At 41.5% G+C, this 25359-nt stretch overlaps 2 protein-coding genes and 1 long non-coding RNA gene across 3 annotated transcripts; 2 read left to right on the top strand and 1 right to left on the bottom strand.

Annotated features, from left to right (window-relative positions):
- Positions 1-1587: 1587 nt before the first annotated feature.
- Positions 1588-8058, top strand: LOC139411195 (V-set and immunoglobulin domain-containing protein 10-like). The gene is made up of 9 exons (XM_071157123.1): positions 1588-1977; positions 2159-2461; positions 3002-3307; positions 3623-3771; positions 3895-4045; positions 4971-5255; positions 6715-6828; positions 7055-7216; positions 7481-8058. The coding sequence occupies exons 1-9, from the start codon at positions 1896-1898 to the stop codon at positions 7558-7560; spliced, it is 1632 nt and encodes a 543-aa protein (XP_071013224.1). The 5' UTR covers positions 1588-1895; the 3' UTR covers positions 7561-8058.
- An 811-nt stretch (positions 8059-8869) lies between these two features.
- LOC139411192 (WD repeat and SOCS box containing 2) lies at positions 8870-16563 on the top strand. Its single transcript, XM_071157121.1, has 9 exons — positions 8870-9201; positions 11332-11500; positions 11681-11892; positions 11998-12129; positions 12277-12380; positions 12523-12719; positions 12817-12906; positions 12992-13108; positions 15267-16563. The coding sequence occupies exons 1-9, from the start codon at positions 9162-9164 to the stop codon at positions 15475-15477; spliced, it is 1272 nt and encodes a 423-aa protein (XP_071013222.1). The 5' UTR covers positions 8870-9161; the 3' UTR covers positions 15478-16563.
- Positions 15920-23903, bottom strand: LOC139411193 (uncharacterized). Its single transcript, XR_011634575.1, has 5 exons — positions 23804-23903; positions 23267-23387; positions 23061-23142; positions 17092-17146; positions 15920-16949 (listed from the first exon to the last, which is right to left on the bottom strand). It is a non-coding gene; the product is annotated as an uncharacterized lncRNA (long non-coding RNA).
- Positions 23904-25359: the final 1456 nt, after the last annotated feature.

Here is a 25359-nt window from a genome sequence, read left to right as displayed (position 1 = left end):
CTCAATAAGCCTGACTACCCGGTGTCTGTATATAGCCTTGCTACTGTTATTTTCAAATGTCTTTTTACTGTTGTTTTATTTCTTGACTTTCCTACACACACAAACACATACCTTTTTTTCGCACTATTGGTTAGGGCCTGTAAGTAAGCATTTTCACTGTAAGGTGAACTGCACGTTACAAATAAACTTTGATTTGATTCCAGTGTTTAATTGCTATATTGTAATTACTTTGCCACCATGGCCTATTTATTGCCTGCCTTACCTCCCTTAATTAGCTTACCTCATTTGCACACAATGTATATAGACAACATTTTTTCTACTGTATTATTGACTGTATGTTTGTTTATGCCATGTGTAACTCTGTGTTGTTGTATGTCGAACTGCTTTGCTTTATCTTGGCCAGGTCGCAGTTGTAATTGAGAACTTGTTCTAAACTAGCCTACCTGGTTAAATAATGGTGAAATATATATATATATATAATGCCCCTATGCACAAAAGGAGATCCATTCAGAAATGGTTTGTTGAGATCGGTGTGGAAGAACTTGACTGGCCTGCACAGAGCCCTGACCTCAACTCCATCAAACACCTTTGGGAAGAATTGGAATGCCAACTGTGAGCGAGGCCTAATCACCCAACATCAGTGCCCGACCTCACTAATGCTCTTGTGTGGAAGCAAGTCTCTGCAGCAATGTTCCAACATCTAATGGAAAGCCTTCCCAGAATAGTGGAGGCTGTTATAGCAGCAAAGGGTGTACCAACTCCATATTAATGCCCATGATTGTGGAATGAGATATTCGACGAGCAGGTGTCCACATACTTTTGGTCATGTAGTGTAACTGTTAGTTGTTTTTTAACAAAAACGTAACGTTAGACGTTAATGCCCTAGTTGTATATTTTCGGTGAAAATCACTACAATACATGTGCTTTAGCTGTCACCCTGGCCTGATATTTGGCTACACTAGATACTTCCCTACTGCGGCACGCGAATAAGGTGTCCTGTGTTGTCTCTCTTATGGAGCAGTGTTGACTCTTATGGTGAAATCCAGATAGTTATGCCTACTACCATCTGTGTAGGCTGCTATCCTACTTGAAATAAAATCAAGTGAGATGGAACAAATTGGAGATGGTGATCAAATCCAGATGGTGACCAATACTTATTGTTATTTCGCCCTCGCTCTTCGACATAATCACTTTACAAGTTTTAATAAGTGCTAGATAACTAGGTTTAGCCAGATAACAAGCACTATGCGGCAATCGCGCCGCCATGAATTTCTGGATGCTAAAATTCGAATAGTTCGCCTAATTTCAGTTTGTGACAAAACAAGCAGTCATTGTGTAGATATTCATTTTACCATCTAAACCGGTGAGAAATATATTTTCCATAACCTAAAATATAGTAAGTTGGTGTACAAAGCCGAAAGTAAAAGATGCAAAAACGAAACAAAAGTTCGGGAAGCATAGAAATACAGCACATAGAACACATAATTGTTAGACTTGTTGTCAATGAGAATGACATATCTATAACTCTGTCTATGTGAATTTGGTCTGGTCGCACAAAAGGTTACATATTGCAACTGGGTAGGGCTTATCCGGACAACTGACTGAACTGTTGTGTCTCCACACTCGACTCAGCTACGCGACATGCGTCATCCATTTGGGCACTAGGCGTGTCCATAATGCCTCTCCCGGAGTAAACAGCCAGGTAGTCAAATAGGTTAAAATGTGTAGCATGTGGCGGTTCCATGGAAAAGAGACATGTTAAATGATGGCCTATGTATCGATTATTTACTCTAAGCAGTCTCATGTAAACTACGTGTCGAGTTGTCTTGTGTCATAGCACGTACAACAGGTAGTCAGGTAAACTGCTGACATTGGCAACCAAGCTTTTGTTTAACATGAAATCGGGCTATACAGCAGGAATAATCATGAAGGCATTCTCAGTTGCAATTTTTCTTCTTCTGTTCATGGATCAGACAGGTGAGTGTCCACTTGTGACATGTTTATGAATAGACTATGTAACCCAAAAGGTGGACTTAGCCTAATAAGTGATACAGTGAAATTAGTTTATATTAGGTCAATGTTTTGATCTATGTGGTGCTCACTTTTACTATTTGATCATCGTCTCATCTCTTGCTTATTGTTTTTATGAAATTTGCAGCAAATGGACGCTCAGATAAAACTACTGTAATTAAAACTCTGGGGGCGAATATTCTACTTCCGTGTTGGAACACTGCGATGAACGTGACTCCCTCCTTCACGCGATGGATGCAGAATGGACAGGTTATCATTGGCCGAAATCATTCCATAATTCTAACACCTTCAAGTGAAGGGCACCTGACGATAATGTACAATCAAAGCTTGTACATCAATGGACTAGCTTTATCAGATGAGGGGATATATCTTTGTGATTCCTTACCCCATGACAACAACACTCAAACAAGTCTGACATTGCAAATAGTCAGTAAGTATATGTTTCCTAACGTAACAGTGTTTGTGTTGGTGTCATTCTTGTATAATGACTTGTATATACATTACATTGCCAAAAGTATGTAGACACACCTAAAATGAGTGGATTCGGCTATTTCAGCCTCACCCTTTGCTGACAGGTGTATAGAATCGAGTATTTTGGTCTATTGCTCCTGTCTTCAAATTCCTTGAAACTGGTTCTTCCGGAATATTTGCTGCAGTGGCTAGTTTTGTGGATAACCGTTACTGTAGTAGTATGTCCATGTATCCTGTAGCCATTTGAATGAGCGTGATAAGAGGGTATTTGCGGGTGATCTTAAATACTGTACCTTGAAGAGCGTTGAAATGTCTGATATTAACCAATAAGGACTGAGAAGGATCTCTAAAGAGAATGCCTCGTGTGTATGTTGTGCTATTGTGTGTATGTTGCTCAATAATGAAACACTGTAACAATGCTTGATTGGGGATAATGTGAACACTGTATTCAAGTGGAATGTGTATGCCTACTAAACAACCTTATGTTGACCTCTATCAGGTGGTCCTGGCAATGGCATCACAGACATCCACCCAGCCACAACCCTTTCCAATGGAACCCTCATCGTCCACAGGGGTTCCACGGTGTTGTTCAACTGCTCCAGCTGGTCCTATCCCTCCCAGCGTTTGTCCTGGGGGTTTCAGGGTGTGGCGTCCAGAAATGACTCCCTGACAGCGGGCAGTGGGTCCTGGCTGGACTTCAGGATAGAGGACATCCAACCCACAGCTCAGGGGAACTACATATGTAGAGCCCAGAACTCAGTTTCCCAGAAGGAAGTTGGCTGGAGCAAAGAGCTGCTTGTATACTGTAGGTGGCTATAAGGGTAATAGACTCACTTGTCTCTGATACTGGGATCTGTCTTCTGTGATTGCCATGGGCTTCATGGGCTTAGTGATAATAAAATGAAATAAAATCTCAATGTCATTACTGTTTTGTTTATCTGCAGATGCCACTGGCTGGTACCTGGTACCAAATGGTGCCCTAATTGATTAGATTAACCAAAACAATACATCTTATTATCATAAAAATCTAAATGGTACCTGGTTTGTTATTACTGTGTAATTACTCAAATACCAAATCAATTCTACACCGTAAAATTAACTGCTTCCATTTCTCCTCTAGATTCCCCAGAGAAGCACCCGGAGTGTCAGTGGAAGATTGGGAAGGACCCGTCCCATGTCCAGTTTAACTGCAGCTGGTTTGGAGGCTACCCCTCTCCCACATTACTCTGGGGGGAGAAACATCAAGTGACATCGAGCCAGGGGAACCAGGTGTTTATTTGTGTTTTTTTTGGTGGACAATTTAAAAACACAATTTAATGGGATACAATGCATTTGAAATCATTGATGGTAACACAAAAGTGTAACAACTTATTTCCATTGTGGTCCTCTTAGGTGGCTGGACAGCTGATGGAGTCGGAGGTGACAGACCGTCTAGTGGTAAATCTGAACAGGTCGTTGTTGTTCGAGGGGCAGACGCTGAAGTGTGATGGGCATCATCCTATGATTAGTACAGAAGACGAGAAGTTCTGCTCCTTCACGCTCAGTAAGACATACAAGAGGCACCCTGCAAACTAGTCAACATCTGCTATGATTAATGTTTACTTTTCAGATTTATGGTTTCTGTATTGCAAATACTGTAGACGCCCTGAAACGTATCAATGTTTAGTTCACTTCAGTTCAGTTCAACTCTTTTTTTATTTCAGCTTATAAACAACTGTATGGTTTCTGCAACTGTATAAAGCTCCGAATGTTAGCCAGGTATGAAACCATTCAGTGGCACACAGCAAGTGTGTTTTTGCAATTCAAGAAAGGCGTGCCGAGGGATATTTTGAAGCGTTATCTTAGCACCATGAAAGTTTACTCAAACAATGAAAAAGTGCCAAATAATCTCTTACTCAGCCACACCTCTCCAGTGCGTGTGTGTGCATCCTTATATCTAATATAAATGTTTTTTTAAAAATTGTATCCGTTATTTTAACGGTTAAGTTGACTGAGAACACATTCTCATTTACAGCAACAACCTGGGGAATAGTTACAGGGGAGAGGAGATGAATGAGCCAATTGTAAACTGTGGATGATTAGGTATGAGGGCCAGATTGGTAATAAAGCCAGGATTAACACCCCTACTCTTACGATAAGTGCCATGGGATCTTCAGTGACCACAGAGAGTCAGGACACCTGTTTAACATCCCATCTGAAAGGCAGCACCCTACACAGGGTAATGTCCCCAATCACTGCCCTTGGGATATTTTCTTTAGACCAGAGGAAAGAGTGCCTCCTACTGGCCCTCCAACACTACTTCCAGCAGCATCTGGTCTCCCATCTAGGGACTGACCAGGACCAACCCTGCTTAACTTCAGAAGCAAGCCAGCAGTGGGATGCAGGGTGGTATGCTTCTGGCTCAATTGTAATTATGTGTAATTATATCCCTGGCCCAGTCTAACACCATGTTTCTTCTCATCTCCCAGAGTCTCCCTATCCTGAAGGGGAACCACTGGTCACAGCTCTCGAAGGCACCAACATCACATTAACCTGTAAAGAGTCCAGCTCCCTGCCTCCAGCCCTCACCACCTGGCAGAGGACAGCACAGCAGGAGGACGTGGTACCCAGCCCCAAGTATGTCCTGTCACGACAGGGCCCCACCTTCACCCTCACCATAGTCAACATCACCAAGAAGGACGAGGGCCTCTACTTCTGCAGGAGCGAGAACCCACTGATGGTCCGCGAGCTGGAGATCTATTTAACAGTTAAAAGTGAGTTAAGACTGAGTTGAGTGTCGGTGCGTCTGTGTGTGTGCATGCGCCTAATTTTCCTTCCTGTAAGAAAATTGTGGGACTATGGGAAATTGTATAGAAAACTTATCTAGAGATTGATTATGGCCCTAGTGATAGTTTGTTTATAATCATAAAGGCCAGGTGTGGGGGATCTTTATCAGAACAAAACCATTTGTGAACATACTTAGTGCATCACTGCCTGGTATGGCAACGGCTTGGCCTCTGACCAAAGACTCCAGCCACCCTAGTCATAGACTGTTCTCTGCTACCGCACTGCAAGCGGTACCGGAGCACCAAGTCTAGGTCCAAGAGGCTTGAAACTGCTGCTCCAGTTTCAACTGTTCAATCGTTCTGCCTGCGGCTATGGAACCCTGACCTGTTCACCGGACGTACTACCTGTCCCAGACCTGCTGTTTTCAACTCTCTAGAGACAGCAGGAGTGGTAGAGATGGTAGAGATACTCTGAATGATCGGCTATGAAAAGCCAACTGACATTTACTCCTGAGGTGCTGACCCTCGACAACCACTGTAATTCTTATTATGTGACCCTGCTGGTCATCTATGAACATTTGAACATCTTGACCATGTTCTGTTATAATCTCCACCCGGTACAGCCAGAAGAGGACTGGCCACCCCTCATAGCCTGGTTCCTCTCTAGGTTTCTTCCTAGGTTCTGGCCTTTCTAGGGAGCTTTTCCTAGCCACTGTGCTTCTACACCTGCATTGCTTGCTGTTTGGGGTTTTAGGCTGGGTTTCTGTACAGCACTTTGAGATATCAGCTGATGTAAGAAGCTTTATGAATACATTATATTTGATTCTAAACAGCTTCTACCCCCAAGCCATAAAACTCCTGAACATCTATTAAAATGGCTACCCAGACTATTTGCACTGTTTCCCGCCCCCCCCCCCCCCCCCTCCACTCCCCTCTCCACACTGCCACTCTCTGTTGTCATCTTTGCATAGTCACTTTAATAACTCTACCTACATGTACATACTACCTCAACTAACCGGCACATTGAATCTGTGCCGGCACCCCCCTGTATGTGTGTATATATATATTTTTTTTTTACTGCTGCTCCTTAATTACTTGTTACTTTTATCTCTTATCCATATATTTTGTTTAAGCTGCACTGTTGGTTAGGGGCTCGTCAGTAAGCATTTCACTGTAAGGTCTACTACACCTGTTGTATTCGACGCATGTGACTAGTAACATTTGATTTGTAATAGAGGTATAGACACAGAAGACCATACTTATGAACAAAACCTAACAAAGGCAGGTGCAGAAAGGTAGCAAGGCAACACCTTCTTTGGAATGTCGATAAACCTGTTGCCTCTCCTTGTGAGAGATTCTTGTACATTCATGTCCCTTTAGCGACATGTAAGCATGCCTAATGAGAGACGAAAACACGTCTAATCTAGTTTTTTCTTTTCTTTCTCAGCCTCATCTCAATACACTGGAGCAATCATTGGGATATTCCTAGCCATTTTGATCGTAGGATCTGGGATTGTTATCGCTAAAACAGTATATTCCAGCCGTGACCGAATTTGCCTGGGTAAAACCTTTTCTTCCCCATGAATTGCATTGTCCCTTTTCTTACAAGAGCTTTTAAGTTAGCTCATCTGTCTTTGTTTATTATTGTGTCATTTCATGAAAGGTGAAAGAAAAAGATCCATCAACCTAACCTTAAAGATAAGATATACTTTGATGACGACTGACTGGGAAAGTTACTGACTTGCTCAAATATATATTTAAATACTAACAGCCAAATTGAATTACAGGTAATGGATTTGAGCGAATGGAGGAGGACAGGGAAGATGTGTTGAGCCTGGTAGAGTCCGATGAAGAGGTGTTTCCTGAAGCAGTACCCAGACTGCCACCTCTATCTCTGACTAACGGACACAACACTACTACACTTGTACAAATACATCGAATCTCATCCAGTAAGACATGATTCTAGCTGCTCTCTGCTTGTAGAAGGGGGGATTGCCCACTTGGGTACTAGCTGCATATATTTGTTTTGAAAAGGCTGTTCTATATTACATTATGAAGGCAAGTAATGTGATTGTAATGTTGTAATTGCATGTATCTGTAATATACAGTGGATAGAACTGTAACTATTCTGTAACTATTCTGTTTCTGTTTTGTATTGACCTCATGCTGTATATGCAGCTCAAACCCAAATCTGTAACCCATCTCTTTTTCAGATGACCATGAAGATGAAGAAATTGTTGAACATCCATTACAGCTAGAACATACAGATATGGAAGAACTTGTCACATTTTAGGTGTTGGAAGATTGTTTTTATGTAATGTTTTAAAGAATATCAAAGATAACATTTTACTACCTATGAAACTGTGAAAAAAATTGTAATTATTGGTGGTTGGCTTTCACAGTAGCCGATGTAGATGTATGGGTCAGATTTTTATCATCCATTTCACTTTATTGGCTGATGAATTAATAATTAACAACAATGAATTGTTGCCATTTGTCTCAAATGACATTTTTCACAATAATGTAACATTTCATAACATTTTGTATCACTCAAACACAAAATAAACCTGAATAAAATAAAGCATAGGCAGGGTGAGTTCCACCCCTATTTGCCCTCAGCACAGCCTCAATTCGTTGGAGCATGGACAAAAAAAAGGGTGTTGAAAGCATTCCACAGGGATGCTGGCCCATGTTGATGTCAATGCTTCAGTTGTTTCAAGTTGGCTGGATATCCTTTGGGTGGTGGACCATTCCTGATACACACGGGAAACTGTTGAGTGTGAAAAATCCAGAAGCGTTGCAGTTCTTTACACACTCAAACTGACTGGCACCTACAACCATGCCCCATTCAAAGGCACTTAAATGTTTTGTCTTGCCCATTCATCCTCTGAACGGCACACACACACAAACCATATCTCAAGTCTTAAAACTCCTTATTTAACCTGTCTCCTCCACTTCATTGTCACTGATTAAAGGGGATTTAACAAGTGACATCTATAAGGGATCATAGTTTTCACCTGGATTCACCTGGTCAGTCTATTTCAGGGATACTCAACTCTTACCCTACGAGGTCCGGAGCCTGCTGGTTTTCTGTTCTACCTGATAATGAATTGCACACACCTGTTGTCCCAGGTCTAAATAAATCCCTGATTAGAGGGGAACAATGAAAAAATGAAGAGGAGCTGGCTTCGAGATCCAGAGTTAAGTTTGAGCGGTCTATTTCATGGAAAGAGCAGGTGTTCCTAATGTTTTGTACACTGTTTTGCTCTCTCTTTTTATTAATGAACAACGTATGCAATTTACAAGTTGTAATGAGCAGGGGTGCAACTTTAGTTTAAGTTTAAGAAGTGGTGGGAACATAATTATTTTTTGTATCCAGTTGGATAAACACTCCAAACAGCCTACCCGACGTCCCGAGGCGTCCGCATGGTCCTAAAGTCCACGGTGCCCTATTTTGTATGACATTACAATGATAAAACTGGTGGGGACAAAAATGCAATTTCAAAATGTGGGGCGGACATGTCCCTGTGAATGAGATCAATAGATCAAACAAGCCCATGACGAGTCGATGTTACTTAATAGAAAACAAGGGCACGTGTGGCAAGGTAGCCAATCATATCGCATTGGAGGGATGGAATTTTACTGTACAGGAAATCAGATGAATTCTTCTTTGACTTACATTTCTCTACCTAAATCTTAAAAAAACACTATTTGGCTATATCACGTCATTTAGCGTTCCGAATATACAGTATGCGCTCTATTTTTCTCTCGGAATATGGCATTTGAACATGGGATTATTGACTAGACGTCATTGTTAGATAATCAGGAAGTATAGACAGTAACCCGATCAAGAATGTGATAACCTGCTTCCGTCAACATCTAAAATTTGCAAAAATGTGTTCATTGAAAGACAACATTCGGCGCATACGGCCAGGTACGTTCCATTTTATTTATAGGACTATAATAAAACAATATACAGGTAACTGCCAAAATAAAGGAAACACTTGAGTAAATTAGGGTTCTGGCGGCTCTGTTATGTTGTGGGGTGCATTTTGCTGGCATGGTTTAGGTCCACTGAGGGCAAGGTAAACGCCAATAAATACATACACAGCCATACTGATACCTTCAACCTATGATTAATCATTTCTATCCTGGTGGGAGTGGTTTCTTCCAGGATGACAATGACCCCATTCAAAGGGCACAAGTGGTGGTCAATTAATGATTTGATGAGCATGAAAACGATGTAAAACTAGATTCAGCTGCGGGACGATTTTCTCTTTGAGCGGATGGTCAGGAGACGGACATAATTACCAATAGTTTGTAGACTGCAAATTGACCGCAAGAAGCCCACACAGATATAACGTTTAACTAAAACAATAATTTCAAACATTGCTTTCATGTGTATATGATCACATATATCTCTGTATTATGGGTGGGAATACTTTGGAACAGATTTCCAAAATTAAAATCACTTGGAGCTGATTTGCTGGTCTCTACCAATAGAGTTCCAGACACTTGTAGAATCTATGCCAAGGCTGTTCTGGCGGCTCATAGGGACCCAACACCCTGTTAACACACCTTATGTTTTTGTTTCCTTTATAGCTTTCAGAAACAGTCAATCCCATGTAGAAGTTGGGAGAAAGGAAAGGGAAAAATTGCCAACTGAACAGCTGGTGCACTAACAAATATACTCAGCAAAAAACGAAACATCCTCTCACTGTCAACTGCATTTATTTTAGCAAACTGAACATGTGTAAATATTTGTATGAACATAACAAGATTCAACAACTGAGACATAAACTGAACAAGTTCCACAGACATGTGACTAACAGAAATGGAATAATGTGTCCCTGAACAAAGGGGGGTAAAAATCAAAAGTAACAGTCAGTATCTGGTGTGGCCACCAGCTGCATTAAGTACTGCAGTGCATCTCCTCCTCATGGACTGCACCAGATTTGCCAGTTCTTGCTGTGAAATGTTACCCCACTCCTCCACCAAGGCACCTGCAAGTTCCCGGAAATTTCTGGGGGAAATGGCCCTAGCCCTCACCCTCCGATCCAACAGGTCCCAGACGTGCTCAATGGGATTGAGATCCGAGCTCTTCGCTGGCCATGGCAGAACACTGACATTCCTGTCTTGCAGGAAATCACGCACAGAACGAGCAGTATGGCTGGTGGCATTGTCATGCTGGAGGGTCATGTCAGGATGAGCCCTCAAGAAGGATACCACATGAGGGAGGAGGATGTCTTCCCTGTAACGCACAGCGTTTGACAACAAACTCAGTCTGATGATGCTGTGACACACCTTCCCAGACCATGACGGACCCTCCACCTCCAAGCGTTGTTGCCGGTGATGTCTGGTGAGGACCTGCCTTTACAACAGGCCTTACAACAGACCTACAAGCCCTCAGTCCAGCCTCTCTCAGCCTATTGCGGACAGTCTGAGCACTGATGGAGGGATTGTGCGTTCCTGGTGTAACTCGGGCAGTTGTTGCCATCCTGTACCTGTCCCGCAGGTGTGATGTTCGGATGTACCGATCCTGTGCAGGTGTTGTTACACGTGCAATCGATTGTCCGTCCTGTAGCGCTGTCTTAGGCGTCTCACAGTACAGACAATGCAATTTATTGCCGTGGCCACATCTGCAGTCCTCATGCAGCATGCAGCATGCCTAAGGCACGTTCACGCAGATGAGCAGGGACCCTGGGCATCTTTCTTTTGGTGTTTTTCAGAGTCAGTGAAAGGCCTCTTTAGTGTCCTAATTTTTCATAACTGTGACCTTAATTTCCTACCGTCTAAGCTGTTAGTGTCTTAATGACCGTCCATCAGATGCATGTTAATGAATTGTTTATGGTTCATTGAAGCATGGGAAACAGTGTTTAAACCCTTTACAATGAAGATCTGTGAAGCTATTTGGATTTTTACGAATTATCTTTGAAAGACAGGGTCCTGAAAAAGGGACTTTTCTTTTTTTGCTGAGTTCATGTGGAATATTCACTCAAATGCACTGTATTGTGGTAGTCCAACAACAGACATTTTTTCTATTCTAACTTCTCGCCTCTCACAGCTTCCGATGGGCTGATATTGGAATTGAAATCCGCCCACCCTCCATCGCTGGAGGGGCGCGCTGGCTGCGAGACGTGGAGCGTTGATTTCTCTCCAGATGGATCCTGGTTTGCATGGTCCATGGGACACGGGATTGTGTGGGTGATTGCCTGGCCGCTTCGGCATGATAAGTATGTCGAGCCTTTAAAGACTATAGGCCTGTAAATATTCCTCCTTCCTTCCATTCTTCCTTCCTTCCAAATATTCTTCCTTGCTTCCTCTCCTTCCTCATTTGAAGGTCTTGATGTTATTCATCAGCAACTCTTGAGTTTTATTCTTCATTTGTTTACTGTCAATGCTTGTCCATATAGGGTCAATAGGGTTGAGATTGCCCTAGAGAGCAACAGACAGGACAAGACCCTGAACTGTGGTCAGACAGTGTGGGGGCTGGCGTTTGGACCACGTCCATCAAAGACACCAGCACCTGGAGAAAAAGCAGCATCCCGTGAGAGAGAATCATCCAGACTGCTTCTGGCAACTGGCTTAGAGAATGGAGTGATCAAGATATGGGATGTTGAAACTGGTGGGATATGCAACTTAGGACACTGCTCTATTTCATTTATTGACCACATGATGCCAAGTCTCTAATGTTAACGTGCAACTCACAGTGCCCTGATTACATTTTCAGGTCAGCCTCGGTTTGACCTCAAAGGACATGAGGGTATTGCAAGGGACCTGGTCTTCACTCCCAACGAAAAGCTCACCCTTGTATCATCCTCTCGAGACAAAACCTTAAGGATATGGGATCTAACCCAGAAAGGTCAGCTATTGTTATACATATAAAAATCATTCCCCAAAAGGACATTTCTCTCATCTTCTTCAATGCTGAATTTCATGTTAATTTTTATTGCATATGGAATTTACCTTAAACTTCTATATACGGTATCTTTTTCTCTGCCCTCCATAGGTGAAAAGGAGCCACATGTCCTCTCTGGCCACAAGGACTGGGTCAGCTGCTGTAGTGTCTCACCAGACTGCAGCATGATCGCATCGGTCGGCAGGTTTGACAGAGTGAGTTGCCCCTCAGCAGAGAACCACTTCTCCGAGAGAACCACAATAGTTGCTGACACCGTGCTGAAAAGGAAATTTCTGAGTTTGGTTTGACTCAGCATGGTAGTATGAAAAGGCTATAAAAGTGTTTTTATTTTACCAGATGGTGTGTCTATGGAGCCTGCGGTCATACACTTTCATCAGGAACTTAACGGGGATCAACCACAAGACATTCTACCTGTTAGCTTCCTGTGACTTCTCTCCCGATGGGGCACTGCTTGCCACTGCAGCCTTCAGTGGTTCCCGTTGGTGGATCGATCTGTGGGATCCCTACACTGCACAGAAATTGTCTTCTCTAATGTACATCTGTGTGGATAATGATTTGATATGTGTAGCAGGATAATGGTGATATGTGTGGTGCATTAGTTGACACATTGTTGCTTTTTATTTCCAATAGGGATTGCTCTGAGATGTATGGACAGAACCAAATCTCATCATTGAGATTCTCCCCCGAGGGTTTGCAACTGGCCATTGTTACTGAAGACAGGTAAGAGTTTAGTTAAGAGCTTTGCACCCTTCTCAACAAATTTAAAAGAGAAAGTGCTAGGCCTTCTGTTTCATGTGTTTCACAGAGCCCTCCAGATGTGGGAGCCAGGACAGAGGGGTATGGTGATGCAGACCAAGGAGGACCGTACCTCCAATGGGCTGTGCTGCAACTTCCATCCACAAGGGGGAGTCGTAGCCACAGGGTAGATTTACTTTACTGGCTCATTCTCATTAGAATAACTTGATACAAACATGAGCCTCCTACAAATCAAATCAAACTTTATTTGTCGCATGCGCCGAATACAACAGGTAGACCTTACCGTGAAATGCTTACTTACAAGCCCTTAACCAACAAAAACAAACCAACAAACAGTTCAAGAAAGATATTTACCAAATAAACTAAAGTAAAAAATAATAAAAAGTAACAATAAAATAACAATAACAAGGCTATATACAAGGGGTACCGGTACCAAGTCAATGTGCAGGGGTACAGGTTAGTCAAGGTAATTTTGAACATGTAGGTAGGGGTAAAGTGACTATGCATAGATAATAAACAGTGAGTAGCAGCAGTGTAAAAACAAATGGAGGGGTCAATGTAAATAGTCTGGGTGGCCATTTGATTCATTGTTCAGCAGTCTTATGGCTTGGGGGTAGAAGCTGTTAAGGAGCCTTTTGGTCATAGACTTGGTGTTCCGGTACTGCTTGCCATGCAGTAGCAGAGAGAACAGTCTATGACTTGGGTGACTGGAGTCTTTCACCATTTTTGTTGGTCTTTCCTCTGACACCGCCTAGTATATAGGTCCTGGATGGCAGGATGCTTGGCCCCAGTGATGTACTGAGTAGTACCTTACTACCCTGTGTAGAGACTTACGGTCAGATGCCGAGCAGTTGCCATACCAGGCGGCGATGCAACCGGTCAGGATGCTCTCAATGGTGCAGCTGTAGAAGTTTTTGAGGATCTGGGTACCCATGCCAAATCTTTTCAGTCTCTTGAGGGGGAAAAGGTGTTGTCCTGCCCTCTTCATGATTGTCTTGGTGTGTTTGGACCACTAACTCATTTTAGATGCATCCAAGCCGTCAGGCCTGGATATAATCAACTATGAATTATAAGGGTAGAGTTAATAACATTGTAGAGATGGGGAAGACAATACCCCCTTATTTTACACTGATGTGAGACTGTTGAAAGCAATTTCCAGAGGGCTTTGTGAATACGGTCCCAGGAATTTGCCTTCACCTGTCTCTCATAGCAGTGCAGATGGGGATCAGGAAACAAGGAAAGAAAGCTAATTCAGATGCACCTCTAAGATACTGGCCGTATCCGAATAACTGTACTTGCGTTTTCTAAATACTAGGCATTTTAGGTATGCAGAATTTTTTAGTTTTATAGGTTTAGTGTGCTTTAAATGCCAGGATGTCATACTCATTTGGAATTTTCATCCAGTTCGCTGCACACTATTAAGGGAATCGTCTTTTGAGACCCATGTGTGTCTGACATGGGTATATTACTGGAAACTTTCAAAGTTTACCAGTAAACTACTAGAATTTTGGTGTCTTTCAAGGATTTTAAATAATATACCACAAGACATCTAGTGGCCCTTTTGAGTACTTCAGATTATTACAGGTGTCTGTAATTATATATATATATACATAAAAAAACATTTTTTTTACACATTTATTTTACTGTCTTTGTATTCAGTACACTGTTTTGGCATCAAACTGGTGGCAGTTGTGAAAAAAGTCAATAGTTAGAAGAGTTCCAGAGTTAAATGATAATGCCATTGTTAGGTCGATGCTTTTTTCATTAATTAGGCGATTTTCTCTTGAACCATATGGTCTATCTACTAGAAACTCATGGACAATATGGACACAGATATGAAAAATGAATCATATATGAATACAGTTTTAAAAGTTATTCAAGTATAAATTACCAAAGTTACGATAGATTGCCAAAAAATATATGTTAATTACCAAAGATTACTATAGTAAATTACCAGTAGCTTTGCAACCCTAGTCTGACAACAACTTATAATCAGCCGAGGGGACGCGCTGTACCAAAATAAACTAATGTTGGGAAGGAACGCAATTGCGCATTAGATGACGCATTCTAATTAGGATGAGCCAAGTATGCTGATATTAGTTGCTTACTACATACTAAACCTTACGTTCTAAATAGTATTTAGTATGATTAGTACACAGTATGCAGTTTAAGTAAGTAGTGGGCAAGACAGATTTTGGACACGACACCCAGTTTTGTTGCAGTTTGTCTTTTTAGAAATGGTTCTTATTTAGTTAGCATATCCATGTAGGAAGGTTAAAACGAGGCAAACAAATGGGCTAATACCCTGTGTGTTATTGTTGCAGGACCAGAGATGGCCACGTGAGGTTTTGGATGGTTCCCAGGTCAGTGCCCAGTCTGTGCCACCTGTGCCGCTCCGTCCTGCGCCACTCAGTCTCCACACACCAGGTGGAGGCCCTCCCCATACCACGCAGGATCCTGGAGTTCCTCACCTACAGAGACATCCCGGACCACTCAGAAGCACGATCTGACCGCTCCTCGGATGAGGAGGAATAGTGACTTTTGGAATGGGTGGAGGGAATGTTTCTGGACTCCATTTGTAATGCATTTGAGTTGATGGATGTATTGACTGGCTAATGATGGAACAGTCAAAGGAGGAGAGCTTATTATTTGCCTCGTTTACAAATGCATAAAGAGTTGGTGGGAATGTTGTCTAAATGAAATGATGGGACTTTTTAGGACCTTGAGTGGAGTGGATACTTTGTGGTTCACACAAAATCAGTCATGTCTGATCAGCTATTTGTCCAAGGAAATCTCAGGATGTCAAAATGGAAATTCACCTGGATGCAATTAGCTAGTGATTATACAGATGAACTTTAACAAATTTACATAAATTGCCCCCAAAAAAATGGAAGTTACTAGATCTATATTTTGTGCTACGGATATATTATAGTATGTAAAGTGACATTTGTGTAATTTTGCTGAGAGTAAATATACATTTTGTAGTGTAAATTGGTCTATTAAATCATAATTCCATGACAGTCTAAAAAATACACTAATTACAATTTTATTAAACACAAATTAAACTTAATGGACATAAAGGAATATTGAGCAAACGGGGACAACACAAGTGTGTCTTTATGACGTTAGTCTCAAGAGTTCTCTCCCCTGTCGCTTTCATTGATAAATGTTATATTTTAGTGAACAGGGTACGCAGGCCTTTTGTCCCAGCTCAACACTAACACACCTGACTCAAGTAACCATGGTCTCGACCAGCAATGTATTAATTGTATCAGGTGTGTTAAAGATGGGCTGGAACAAAATCATGCACACCCGTAGCTCTCCAAGAACTTGGTAGGTGACCAATGTGTACTAGATCAGGGGTTCCTTAACTTTTTCACTCAGGCCCCCCTTCCAGCAATGGGGAACATCCGCCCCCTCCCGCGTTTCCGCCACGACTAGTTCTGTGGGCACAAGCACTGTTCATGACACAAACTGTTCACACCCCTCTTGTTGGAGAGAACATGTGGCAAGTTTAAAGCTTTTTTTCCTGCAATTCAAACTTTTTGTGAAGGGGTGCAGAGAAAATGTTGCCGTTTTCAATCATTTTCTTGGAATTCAATAAAATGTTGCCATGTCTAATGTGTATTTATGTTATTTGAGTCTCAAACATTACAACAAAATCTATGGGCTTAAAAAACATTAGCTGACATTGATATTTCTGAAAAGTTATAAATAGCTCTAAGGTATGCAATGACTGAAACAACAAGAGGAAAACTGATGATGCACTACCCATTTTTGAAATTGCGTTCTTGTGCGTTCTACTATTACAATTTTTAAGAGTAAGTTGAAAGCTGCACTGAGTTCCTTAAAAATAAATAAAAAATTATTTGGGGGGGAGGCACAGTTTGGGAAGCACTGTACTAGATGGTTGTGACTGTTTGTGGACCACTGGTCTGGGTGGCATCATTGACCCAAATCTCTCTCCCAACTGGGTCTTCTCGTTGAGTCCCGAGGCCAGCCGGTACCTATAAGAACAAAACACATTATCAAAAAAGTGTAACATAGTAGTCATCCTAATTCACATTTAACGGACGCTGTGTTACAAAGCGACTTACAAATTGTTGGGTATATAAGCAACAGCCATACTGAAGATACATAAGCACTTACTCAATATCTGCCAACTTGATAAGCAAACCCATCCGAAAAACAGGATGAAAGTCCACTGTAAGAAACCAAAATACATGGTTAATTTATACCAAAGAAGTGTTTCAAATACCTCAAAACATTGCATTGTAAAATTAACAGGTGTAGCAACGTCACGCATTGATCCTACACCTCAGACCGACAGCATCGATGATGCGGAACATTCAGCCGGGATGATACCAGTATCTCGAAACTCGTTAGTATCATGGCAAGGAAACAAAAAAAAGTGGATTTAACTTCTTCAGGAAAACAGCCCTAGAGTTGGGCTGTTTTTTTGGAGTCATATTTATTTATTTTCTAAGTTATAGCACACAACATTTTCCATAGGTTTTTAAAGTACCAAATAATTAGGTCTGCTTCATGGTTTCCCATGAAAAAAAATATTACGATACTGATATTGTAACAGCCCTAGTAGCTATGCAACTATACTGAATTAATGTATCTACCACACGTGTGCAGACAGTCGCATGTGTTTTGGGAAATGCACACATGCAATTCAATGCATACCTTGGATACCTTCAGAAAGTATTCAGACCACATTACTTTTTCCACATTGTTACGTTACAGCCTTATTTTTAAATTGATACAATTATATTTCCCCCCTCATCTACACACAATACCCCATAAATGACTAAAGAAAAAACAGGTTTTGAAATTGTATCTAATTTATTACAAATAAAAAACAGAAATATTATATTTACATAAGTATTCAAAACCCTTTACTCGGTACTTTGTTGAATCACCTTTGGCAGCGATTACAGCATTGAGTCTTCTTGGGTATGACCCTACAAGCTTGGCACACCTTTAATTGGGGAGTTTCTCCCATTCTTCTCTGAAGATCCTCTCAAGCTGTCAGGTTGGAGCGTTGATGCACAGCTATTTTCAGGTCTCTCCAGAGACGTTTGATTGGGTTCAAGTCCGGGCTCTGGCTGGGTCACTCAAGGTCATGTCCCGAAGCCACTTCTGTTTTGCCTTGGCTGTTTTGCCTGTGCTTAGGGTCGTTGTCCTGCTGGAAGGTGAACCTTCACCCCAGTCTGAGGTCCTGAGCCCTCTGGAGCAGGTTTTCTCTTTCTGTACTTTGCTCCCAGTCTGCTGCTGAAAAACCTCCCCACAGCATGATGCTGCCACCACCATGCTTCACCATAGGGATGGTTCCAGGTTTCCTCCAGAAGTGATGCTTGCTATTTAGGCCAAAGAGTTCAATCTTGGTTTCATCAACTGAGGGACCTTATATAGACAGGTGTGTGCCTTTCCAAGTCATGTCCAATCAATTGAATTTTCCACAGGTGGACTCCAATCAAGTTCTAGAAACAGCTCAAGGATGATCACTGGAAATAGGATACACCTGAGCTAAATTTCGTGTCTCATAGCAAAGGGCCGGAATACTTGTGTAAATAAGGTGTTTTTTCCCCCATAAATTTGCACACATTTCTAAAAAACAGTTTTCGCTTTGTCGTTATGGGGTATTGTGTGTGGATTGATGAGGAAAATGTTTTTTTTTTTAAATCAATTTTCGAATAAGGCTGTAACGTAACAAAATGTGGAAAAGTTAAGGGGTCTGAATACTTTCCGAAGGCACACACACACACATAGAACGCACTGCAACTGCCTCTGCAACGCAATGCTGTAAGGCAAACACAGTGTTCTGCTGGAGATGAATGTACTTCTGGTGTACCAAAACGCAATGGCGCTGTCGGTCTGACCCCCCCCCCCCCCCCCACACACACACACCGTCCTTGCCTGACCAGGAAGGACACCTTATTCCAATCAAAATATGTTAAATCTACAATCAAGACAGGGCTGAGGCATCAACCAATCTCCTTAAGTCACAGGAGACACCTCTCCATGGGGAGAAAGATCCCCATTCTTCTTCAATGGCTTCACTTCATCAAGGAAGACACCCAGCTAAGAAAGAACCCTGCCGTCAAATGGCCACAGTTTGAATGTCAAAGGAATTAGCTTCGGTGGAGTCTGCCCCAAATGGTTCTCAATCAATAGTAGGTCCTTTACGTTTGCACAATGAAGAGACGTAGCAGAGTGAAGACCCTGGGTAATACCAAAGGACTGGACGACTACAATGAAAAGACAGACAAACTATTATTTCTGATAGCCATCGTAACAAATTACTGACTGTAATTCTGTATGTCTTTCACTTTGTGTAATGAATTTCAGATATTTTCAAGCAATCATGAATATTAAGTTATTGCCATGTCAACCACAAGGAAATTACATGAAATTTAAATAGATTTTGTGACTGCACAAAGAAGGTACAGACCGTTATGGACATAATATATATATATATATATATATATATATGAACAGAACCTAACTAAACCACACCTTCTTTCACACCTGGACTCAAGTGAGTGAGTGAGTGAGTGATCTGAAGCTTGGCCAATCAGACTTCAACACAGATGAATAAGTATACACGTGGATTGCCTTACTTTCCTCAAATGCATTGGTGTTAAACTGTAGGCCTAATCTTATGATTTTGTGTATTGATTAATGTACTGCACTTTTTAGGGACCGGACTGCTACAGTGAAAATGCTAATAGATCACTAGATCATCATCTGGGCTCCCGAGTGGCGCAGCGGTCTAAGGCATTGCATCTCAGTGCTAGAGGCGTCACTACAGACCCTGGTTCGATTCTAGGCTGTATCACAAGCCTAGAGTCCCATAGGGCGGCACACAATTGGCCCAGCGTTGTCCGGGTTAGGGTTTGGTCAGGGGTAGACAGTCATTGTAAATAAGAATTTGTTCTTACCTGACTTGCCTAGTTAAAATAAAGGTTCAAATAAAATAAATGTATGATGTACCACAGACGAGCCATTCTCTTTCAAATGTATGCCTCTGCCTACACCTTTTGCCAAGTGTTGCATCTGTGCTGCTTTAGCGCTGACTTACATGTAGCTCTCCCATTCCTGTTTTCCACTCAGGAAACCCCATTATTTTATTCTGCATCATTTTACAGTTTGCATCATTTTTTAGTTTTATCTGTTAGTAGATGTTGCGTGTTTACAAGTTCTGGTACCAAACAGTTCAAAAGTATTTACGATGTCTTCAGAAAGTTGGATGATAATTGATAAAAGATTAATTTAAGACCACATTTTTTCCATAGCCTCAAGATTATGGACGGTGCCCCGTATATTTCATAACTAATAACCAAACCACTTATCACATTATCACCATTGCCTCTTTATATATCGAGGGACACCTCTTTAATATACCCTACAGAAGTGTATCATAAAATTGACGAGAATTATAAATAACTATAAAGTCCTCTATGGTAAGGCCTGATGAATCTGCCAAGATAGTTACGTAAGAACAGAAATACATAACCTCAGAAATAAGACAATTATTCATAATCATAAAAAACTAAATCTCGCTATATTGGTCATTTCAATGCAAAATCGTAGCAGTAGTGGTGCGTACCACACTACCGAGGGCAAGCCATTCCTCCTACCGTGAAAACACTGATAGTCATGGCAACAGCGAGGGGTCTCTCAGGACACCAGACCAAGAAAACATCTATCTAGTCACAGTGCAGATAGTATCAAATTCTGGCCTGGTAGGTCTTCTCTCATATACTGTGTCTGTTTAGAATATGGTAGATCTAACAAATATAACATGACAATATACATTGCCTTCAGAAAGTATTCACACCCCTGGACCTTTTCTACATTTTGTTATGTTACAACCTGAATTAAAAATGTATTAAATTGAGATTTTGTGTCACTGTCCTACACAATACCCCATAAAGTGTAATTATGTTTTTGGAAATGTTTACTAATTCATTTAAAATAAAAAAAATGATATGTCTTAAGTATTCAACCCCTTGGTTATGACAAGTCTAAATACATTTACGAGTAGAAGTGTGCTTAACAAGTCATAATAAGTTGCATGGACTCACTGTGTGCAAAAATAGTGTTTAACATGTTTTTTGAACGATTACCTCATAAAAAAAGGTATCTGTACGGTCCCTTAGTCGAGCAGGGAATTTCAAACAAAGATTTAACCACAAAGACCAGGGAGGTTGTTCAATGCCTTGCAAAGTATTGGAAGATGGGTAAAAAAAAAGAAGAAAAAAAGCAGACATTATTAATAATACTTTGGATACCAATACACCCAGTCACTACAAAGATACAGGAATCCTTCCTATCTCAGTTGCCGGAGAGGAAGGAAACTGCTCAGAGACTTCACCATTAGGCCAATGGTGACTTTAAACAATTACATGGCAGTAATAGGATAAAACTAAGCATGGGTTAACATTGTAGTTACTCCAAAATACTAATCCAATTGACAGTGTGAAAAGAAATAAGCCTGTACAGAATAAAAAAAATTAAAAAACATGCATCCTGTTTGCAATAAGCCACTTAAATCCAACAAAAAAATGTGGCAAAGAAATGTACTTTATGTCCTGAATACAAAGTATTATGTTTGGGACAAATCCAACACAACACATCACTGAGTACCACTCTTCATATTTTCAAGCACGGTGTGGGCTGCATCATGTTATGGGTATGCTTGTCATCATCAAGGACTAGGGAGTTTGAGGATAAAAATAAATGGAATAGAGCTAAGCACAGGGAAAATCCTAACGGAAAACCTGGTTCAGTCTGCTTTCCAACAGATACTGGGAAAAAATAAAATCACCTTTGAGTAGGACAACAACCTAAAACACAAGGCCAAATATACACTGGAGTTGCTTACCAAGACGATGTCCCAGAGTAGCCTAGTTACAGTTTGACATAAAATGGGCTTGAATATCTATGGCAAGACTTGAAAATGGCTGTCTAGCAATGATCAACAACCAACTTGACAACAACTTGATTTGATTTGATTTGAGGTCCTACTCCAGTCTCCTTTTGACCTCATTAAACACCCAATTTACTTAACAAAAGGTACATCTCAATAGGTGGTCCAGGTATGATCTGACACCAGTGGGTAGGCCTTTCCTATTTTGTCCTCTATTGTTCCTCAAGCAAGTGGGAGGCCGATGACATTAACTCCTTGAATGCCTTACTCCTTAAAAGTTTGCAGTTATGTCTAAAAAAAAAAACACTATTCTGCTCAAAACATATTGTTTTACCTTTAATGTGTACATTATTTAAGATATCGCTTTTCAACAAGAACATTAAAAAAATCTCTGGAGGACGTCTTTAAAGCTATAATCCTTAGTTGCTATATCCATTTTTGGACTTATACATTAATGATATATACCCATTGATTCTTGGAGAATATAACATAAATACCTCATGAGCTTAGTTCAACTATCATACCCCATCAGAAACCAAAATATCAGCTTGTTTTACTCCAATGTTTGTAAACAATGTAAATAAAAACAGTATAGCCTCAAAACATGATTAAAACTCAAATGTTGCACCCGTAGGCAGCTCGGTCTACGAATTTGACAGTGGTTACATTTATCCAGGCCCATCCCTCAGCTTTTTACCAAAACAGAGGCGGGGAGGCGCTTTGATATTTTGAAATTAAGGATTCTAGCTTTAACCTTCACTGTTCTGTAAAAAAAGTATAAATGACTGTTCCTTTATGCAGAAAACCCTCTCACAAGGCAGGTTCTTGAATTAGCATATTTAATTGCCTGCTGATGGGCCATCAACTGTGGGCTTCCCATTGTATTCAAACTGGTTAGGCAGGTTTATGCTACCAGAACATTGACACCTGTCCCAATGGGCAATCCACAAGCAGAAGTCTAGACTTTACAGAAAAGTGAACATTCACACAGTTGCAATGTATTTTTTACAAACTGATACATCAACATGAAATCGAAAAAATGCTACTAATATCGATATTCCATATTGGTGACCAGCACTAGTTAATACATTCATTCATTTTGATCAGCAATAAAAACTGAACACTGTGATGCAATTGACTACATTTAGCTACACACTGGTAATAGGTTTTTCCGTACCTGCAGTACGCTGAGTGATCTTCTCATGTCTCCCGATGATAGGGTCACAATAGCTTTTATTCCATCTGGAGTTATATCAATGCTGCGGGGACAAGATCAGACACGCCTCTGATTAAAAGGCAAGAATAAAACCCAGCACAGTGTCTTTCTGGGACACTAAAAGCCTGCCCCTCCAGATACCCTCGGGCCTCTCTAGACCCCCTCACCTCTCCTGTTGGATAACATACTCCAGCCTGGGGATCATCTGGTCCTGAGACAGGACGGAACCTGGTGCATCTGGAGTTATAGATCAGGCAGAATGCGTGTTCTCTGTGTACTTCTCAATGACTGTAGGAGTGGAAGAGCGAGGTAGAGGGGGAGGAGATCGATAATGGAGAGGAAGCAAGAGGAGAGAGAGGAAGGGAGAAATGGATGTCAATGTTCTGAAGATCAGCGGACATAACCTCATAAAAATGTAAAATACAAAATATTAACCCGCTGTTAAATCAGTGGGATCTATTACAAGCAATTGCAGCACATTCATATTGTAAATCATTAGCAGTAATAACAGGGTAATATGCAGTATCCCCCTTCTAAATGCATTCAACATTTTGTTTGTCGTCTCATGTTTGTCGTCTTATCTCATGTTACAGTAAGCACATCTTTTAATCAGTGAGAATGACTGGAAATGACTGGATAGCTGGCAGGCAGCTCATTTGGCCAGTTGGTACACAGCAGGTGAGCACATCAAAGCAGATGGTTACCTCGCCGCAATGCATTCTGGGCATCCCGGGTCATAGTATCGGCCTCGTCCAGTATCACCAACTTGAAACCCTTCTTGGAAGACAAAGACAAAAAAATAAATACACATTTTGTGAATTGAAGTAAGGGCTGCCTGTGTAGGATACGGGGACTTTAAATAATCATGTGTTCAAATCAAATCAAATTTAATTGGTAGCATACACATGGTTAGCAGATGTTCTTCCGAGTGTAGCGAAATGCTTGTGCTTTTAGTACCGACAGTGCAGCAATATCTAACATGTAATCTAACAATTCCACAACAAATACCTAATAAAGACAACTCTAAGTAAAGGAATGGAATAAGAACATATATCTATCTATAAATATATGGATGAGCAATGACAGAGCGACATAGGCAAGATGCAATAGATGGTATAAAATACAGTATATAGATATGAGATGAGTAATGCAAGATATGTAAACAATATTAAAGTGACTAGTGAACCAATTATTAAAGTGGCCAATGATTTAACGTCTGTATGTAGGCGGCAGCCTCACTGTGTTAGGGATGGCTGTTCAACAGTCTGATGGCCTTGAGATAGAAGCTGTTTTTCATTCTCTCGGCCCCAGCTTTGATACACCTGTGCTGACCTCACCATCTGGATGGTAGCGGGGTGAACAGGCAGTGGCTCGGGTGGTTGTTGTCCTTGATTATCTTTTTGGCCTTCCTGTGACATCGGGTGTTGTAGGTGTCCTGGAGGGCCGGTAGTTTGCCTCCGGTGAATCGTTGTGCAAACCGCACCACCTTCTGGAGAGCTTTGCGGTTGTGGGCTGTGCAGTTGCCATACCAGGCCGTGATGGAGCCCGACAGGATGCTCTCATTGTGCATCTGTAAAAGTTTGTGAGGGTTTTAGATGACAAGCCAAATTTCTTCAGCCTCATGAAGTTGAAGAGACGGTGTTGCGCCTTCTTCACCACACTGTCTGTGTGGGTGGAACACTTCAGTTTGTCCGTGATGTGTACTCAGAGTGCTCCCTCTGCTGTTTCCTGAAGTCCACGATCATCTCCTTTGTTTTGTTGACGTTGAGTGAGAGGTTGTTTTGCTGACACCACACTCCGAGTGCCCTTACCACCTCCCTGTAGGCTTTCTCGTCGTTATTGGTAATCAAGCCTACTACTGTTGTTTCGTCTGCAAACTTGATTGAGTTGGATGAGGGCATGGTCACGCAGTCATGGGTGAACAGGGAGTACAGGAGGGGGCTGAGCACGCACCCTTGTGGGGCCCCAGTGTTGAGGATCAGCAAAGAAGACGTATTGTTCCCTACCATCACCACCTGGGGGCGGCCCGTCAGGAAGTACAGGACCCAATTGCACAGGGCGGGATTGAGACCCAGGGCCTCTAGCTTAATGATGAGCTTTAAGGGTACTATGGTGTTGAATGCTGAGCTATAGTCAATGAACAGCATTCTTACATAGGTATTCCTCTTGTCCAGATGGGATTGGGCAGTGTTATGGCGATTGCATCGTCTGTGGACCTATTGGGGAGGTAAGCAAATTGAAGTGGGTCTAAGCACTTCAA

Source organism: Oncorhynchus clarkii, chromosome 6, assembly GCF_045791955.1.
Source record: "Oncorhynchus clarkii lewisi isolate Uvic-CL-2024 chromosome 6, UVic_Ocla_1.0, whole genome shotgun sequence".
Lineage (NCBI taxonomy): Eukaryota > Metazoa > Chordata > Actinopteri > Salmoniformes > Salmonidae > Oncorhynchus > Oncorhynchus clarkii.
The sequence above is the reverse complement of the archived record's forward strand: the minus strand, read 5'-3'. Positions and strand labels throughout refer to the sequence as shown.

Bases quoted from the DNA above. Each gene is read 5' to 3' on its own strand.
- LOC139411195 (XM_071157123.1), top strand. From the start codon at position 1,896: ATGAAATCGGGCTATACAGCAGGAATAATCATGAAGGCATTCTCAGTT. The intron at 4,046-4,970 runs GTAAGACATACA...CTCATCTCCCAG, and splicing joins GTTCTGCTCCTTCACGCTCA to AGTCTCCCTATCCTGAAGGG. The intron at 6,829-7,054 runs GTAAAACCTTTT...ATTGAATTACAG, and splicing joins CCGTGACCGAATTTGCCTGG to GTAATGGATTTGAGCGAATG.
- LOC139411192 (XM_071157121.1), top strand. From the start codon at position 9,162: ATGTGTTCATTGAAAGACAACATTCGGCGCATACGGCCAG. The intron at 9,202-11,331 runs GTACGTTCCATT...CGCCTCTCACAG, and splicing joins CATTCGGCGCATACGGCCAG to CTTCCGATGGGCTGATATTG. The intron at 11,893-11,997 runs GTGGGATATGCA...TTACATTTTCAG, and splicing joins GATATGGGATGTTGAAACTG to GTCAGCCTCGGTTTGACCTC.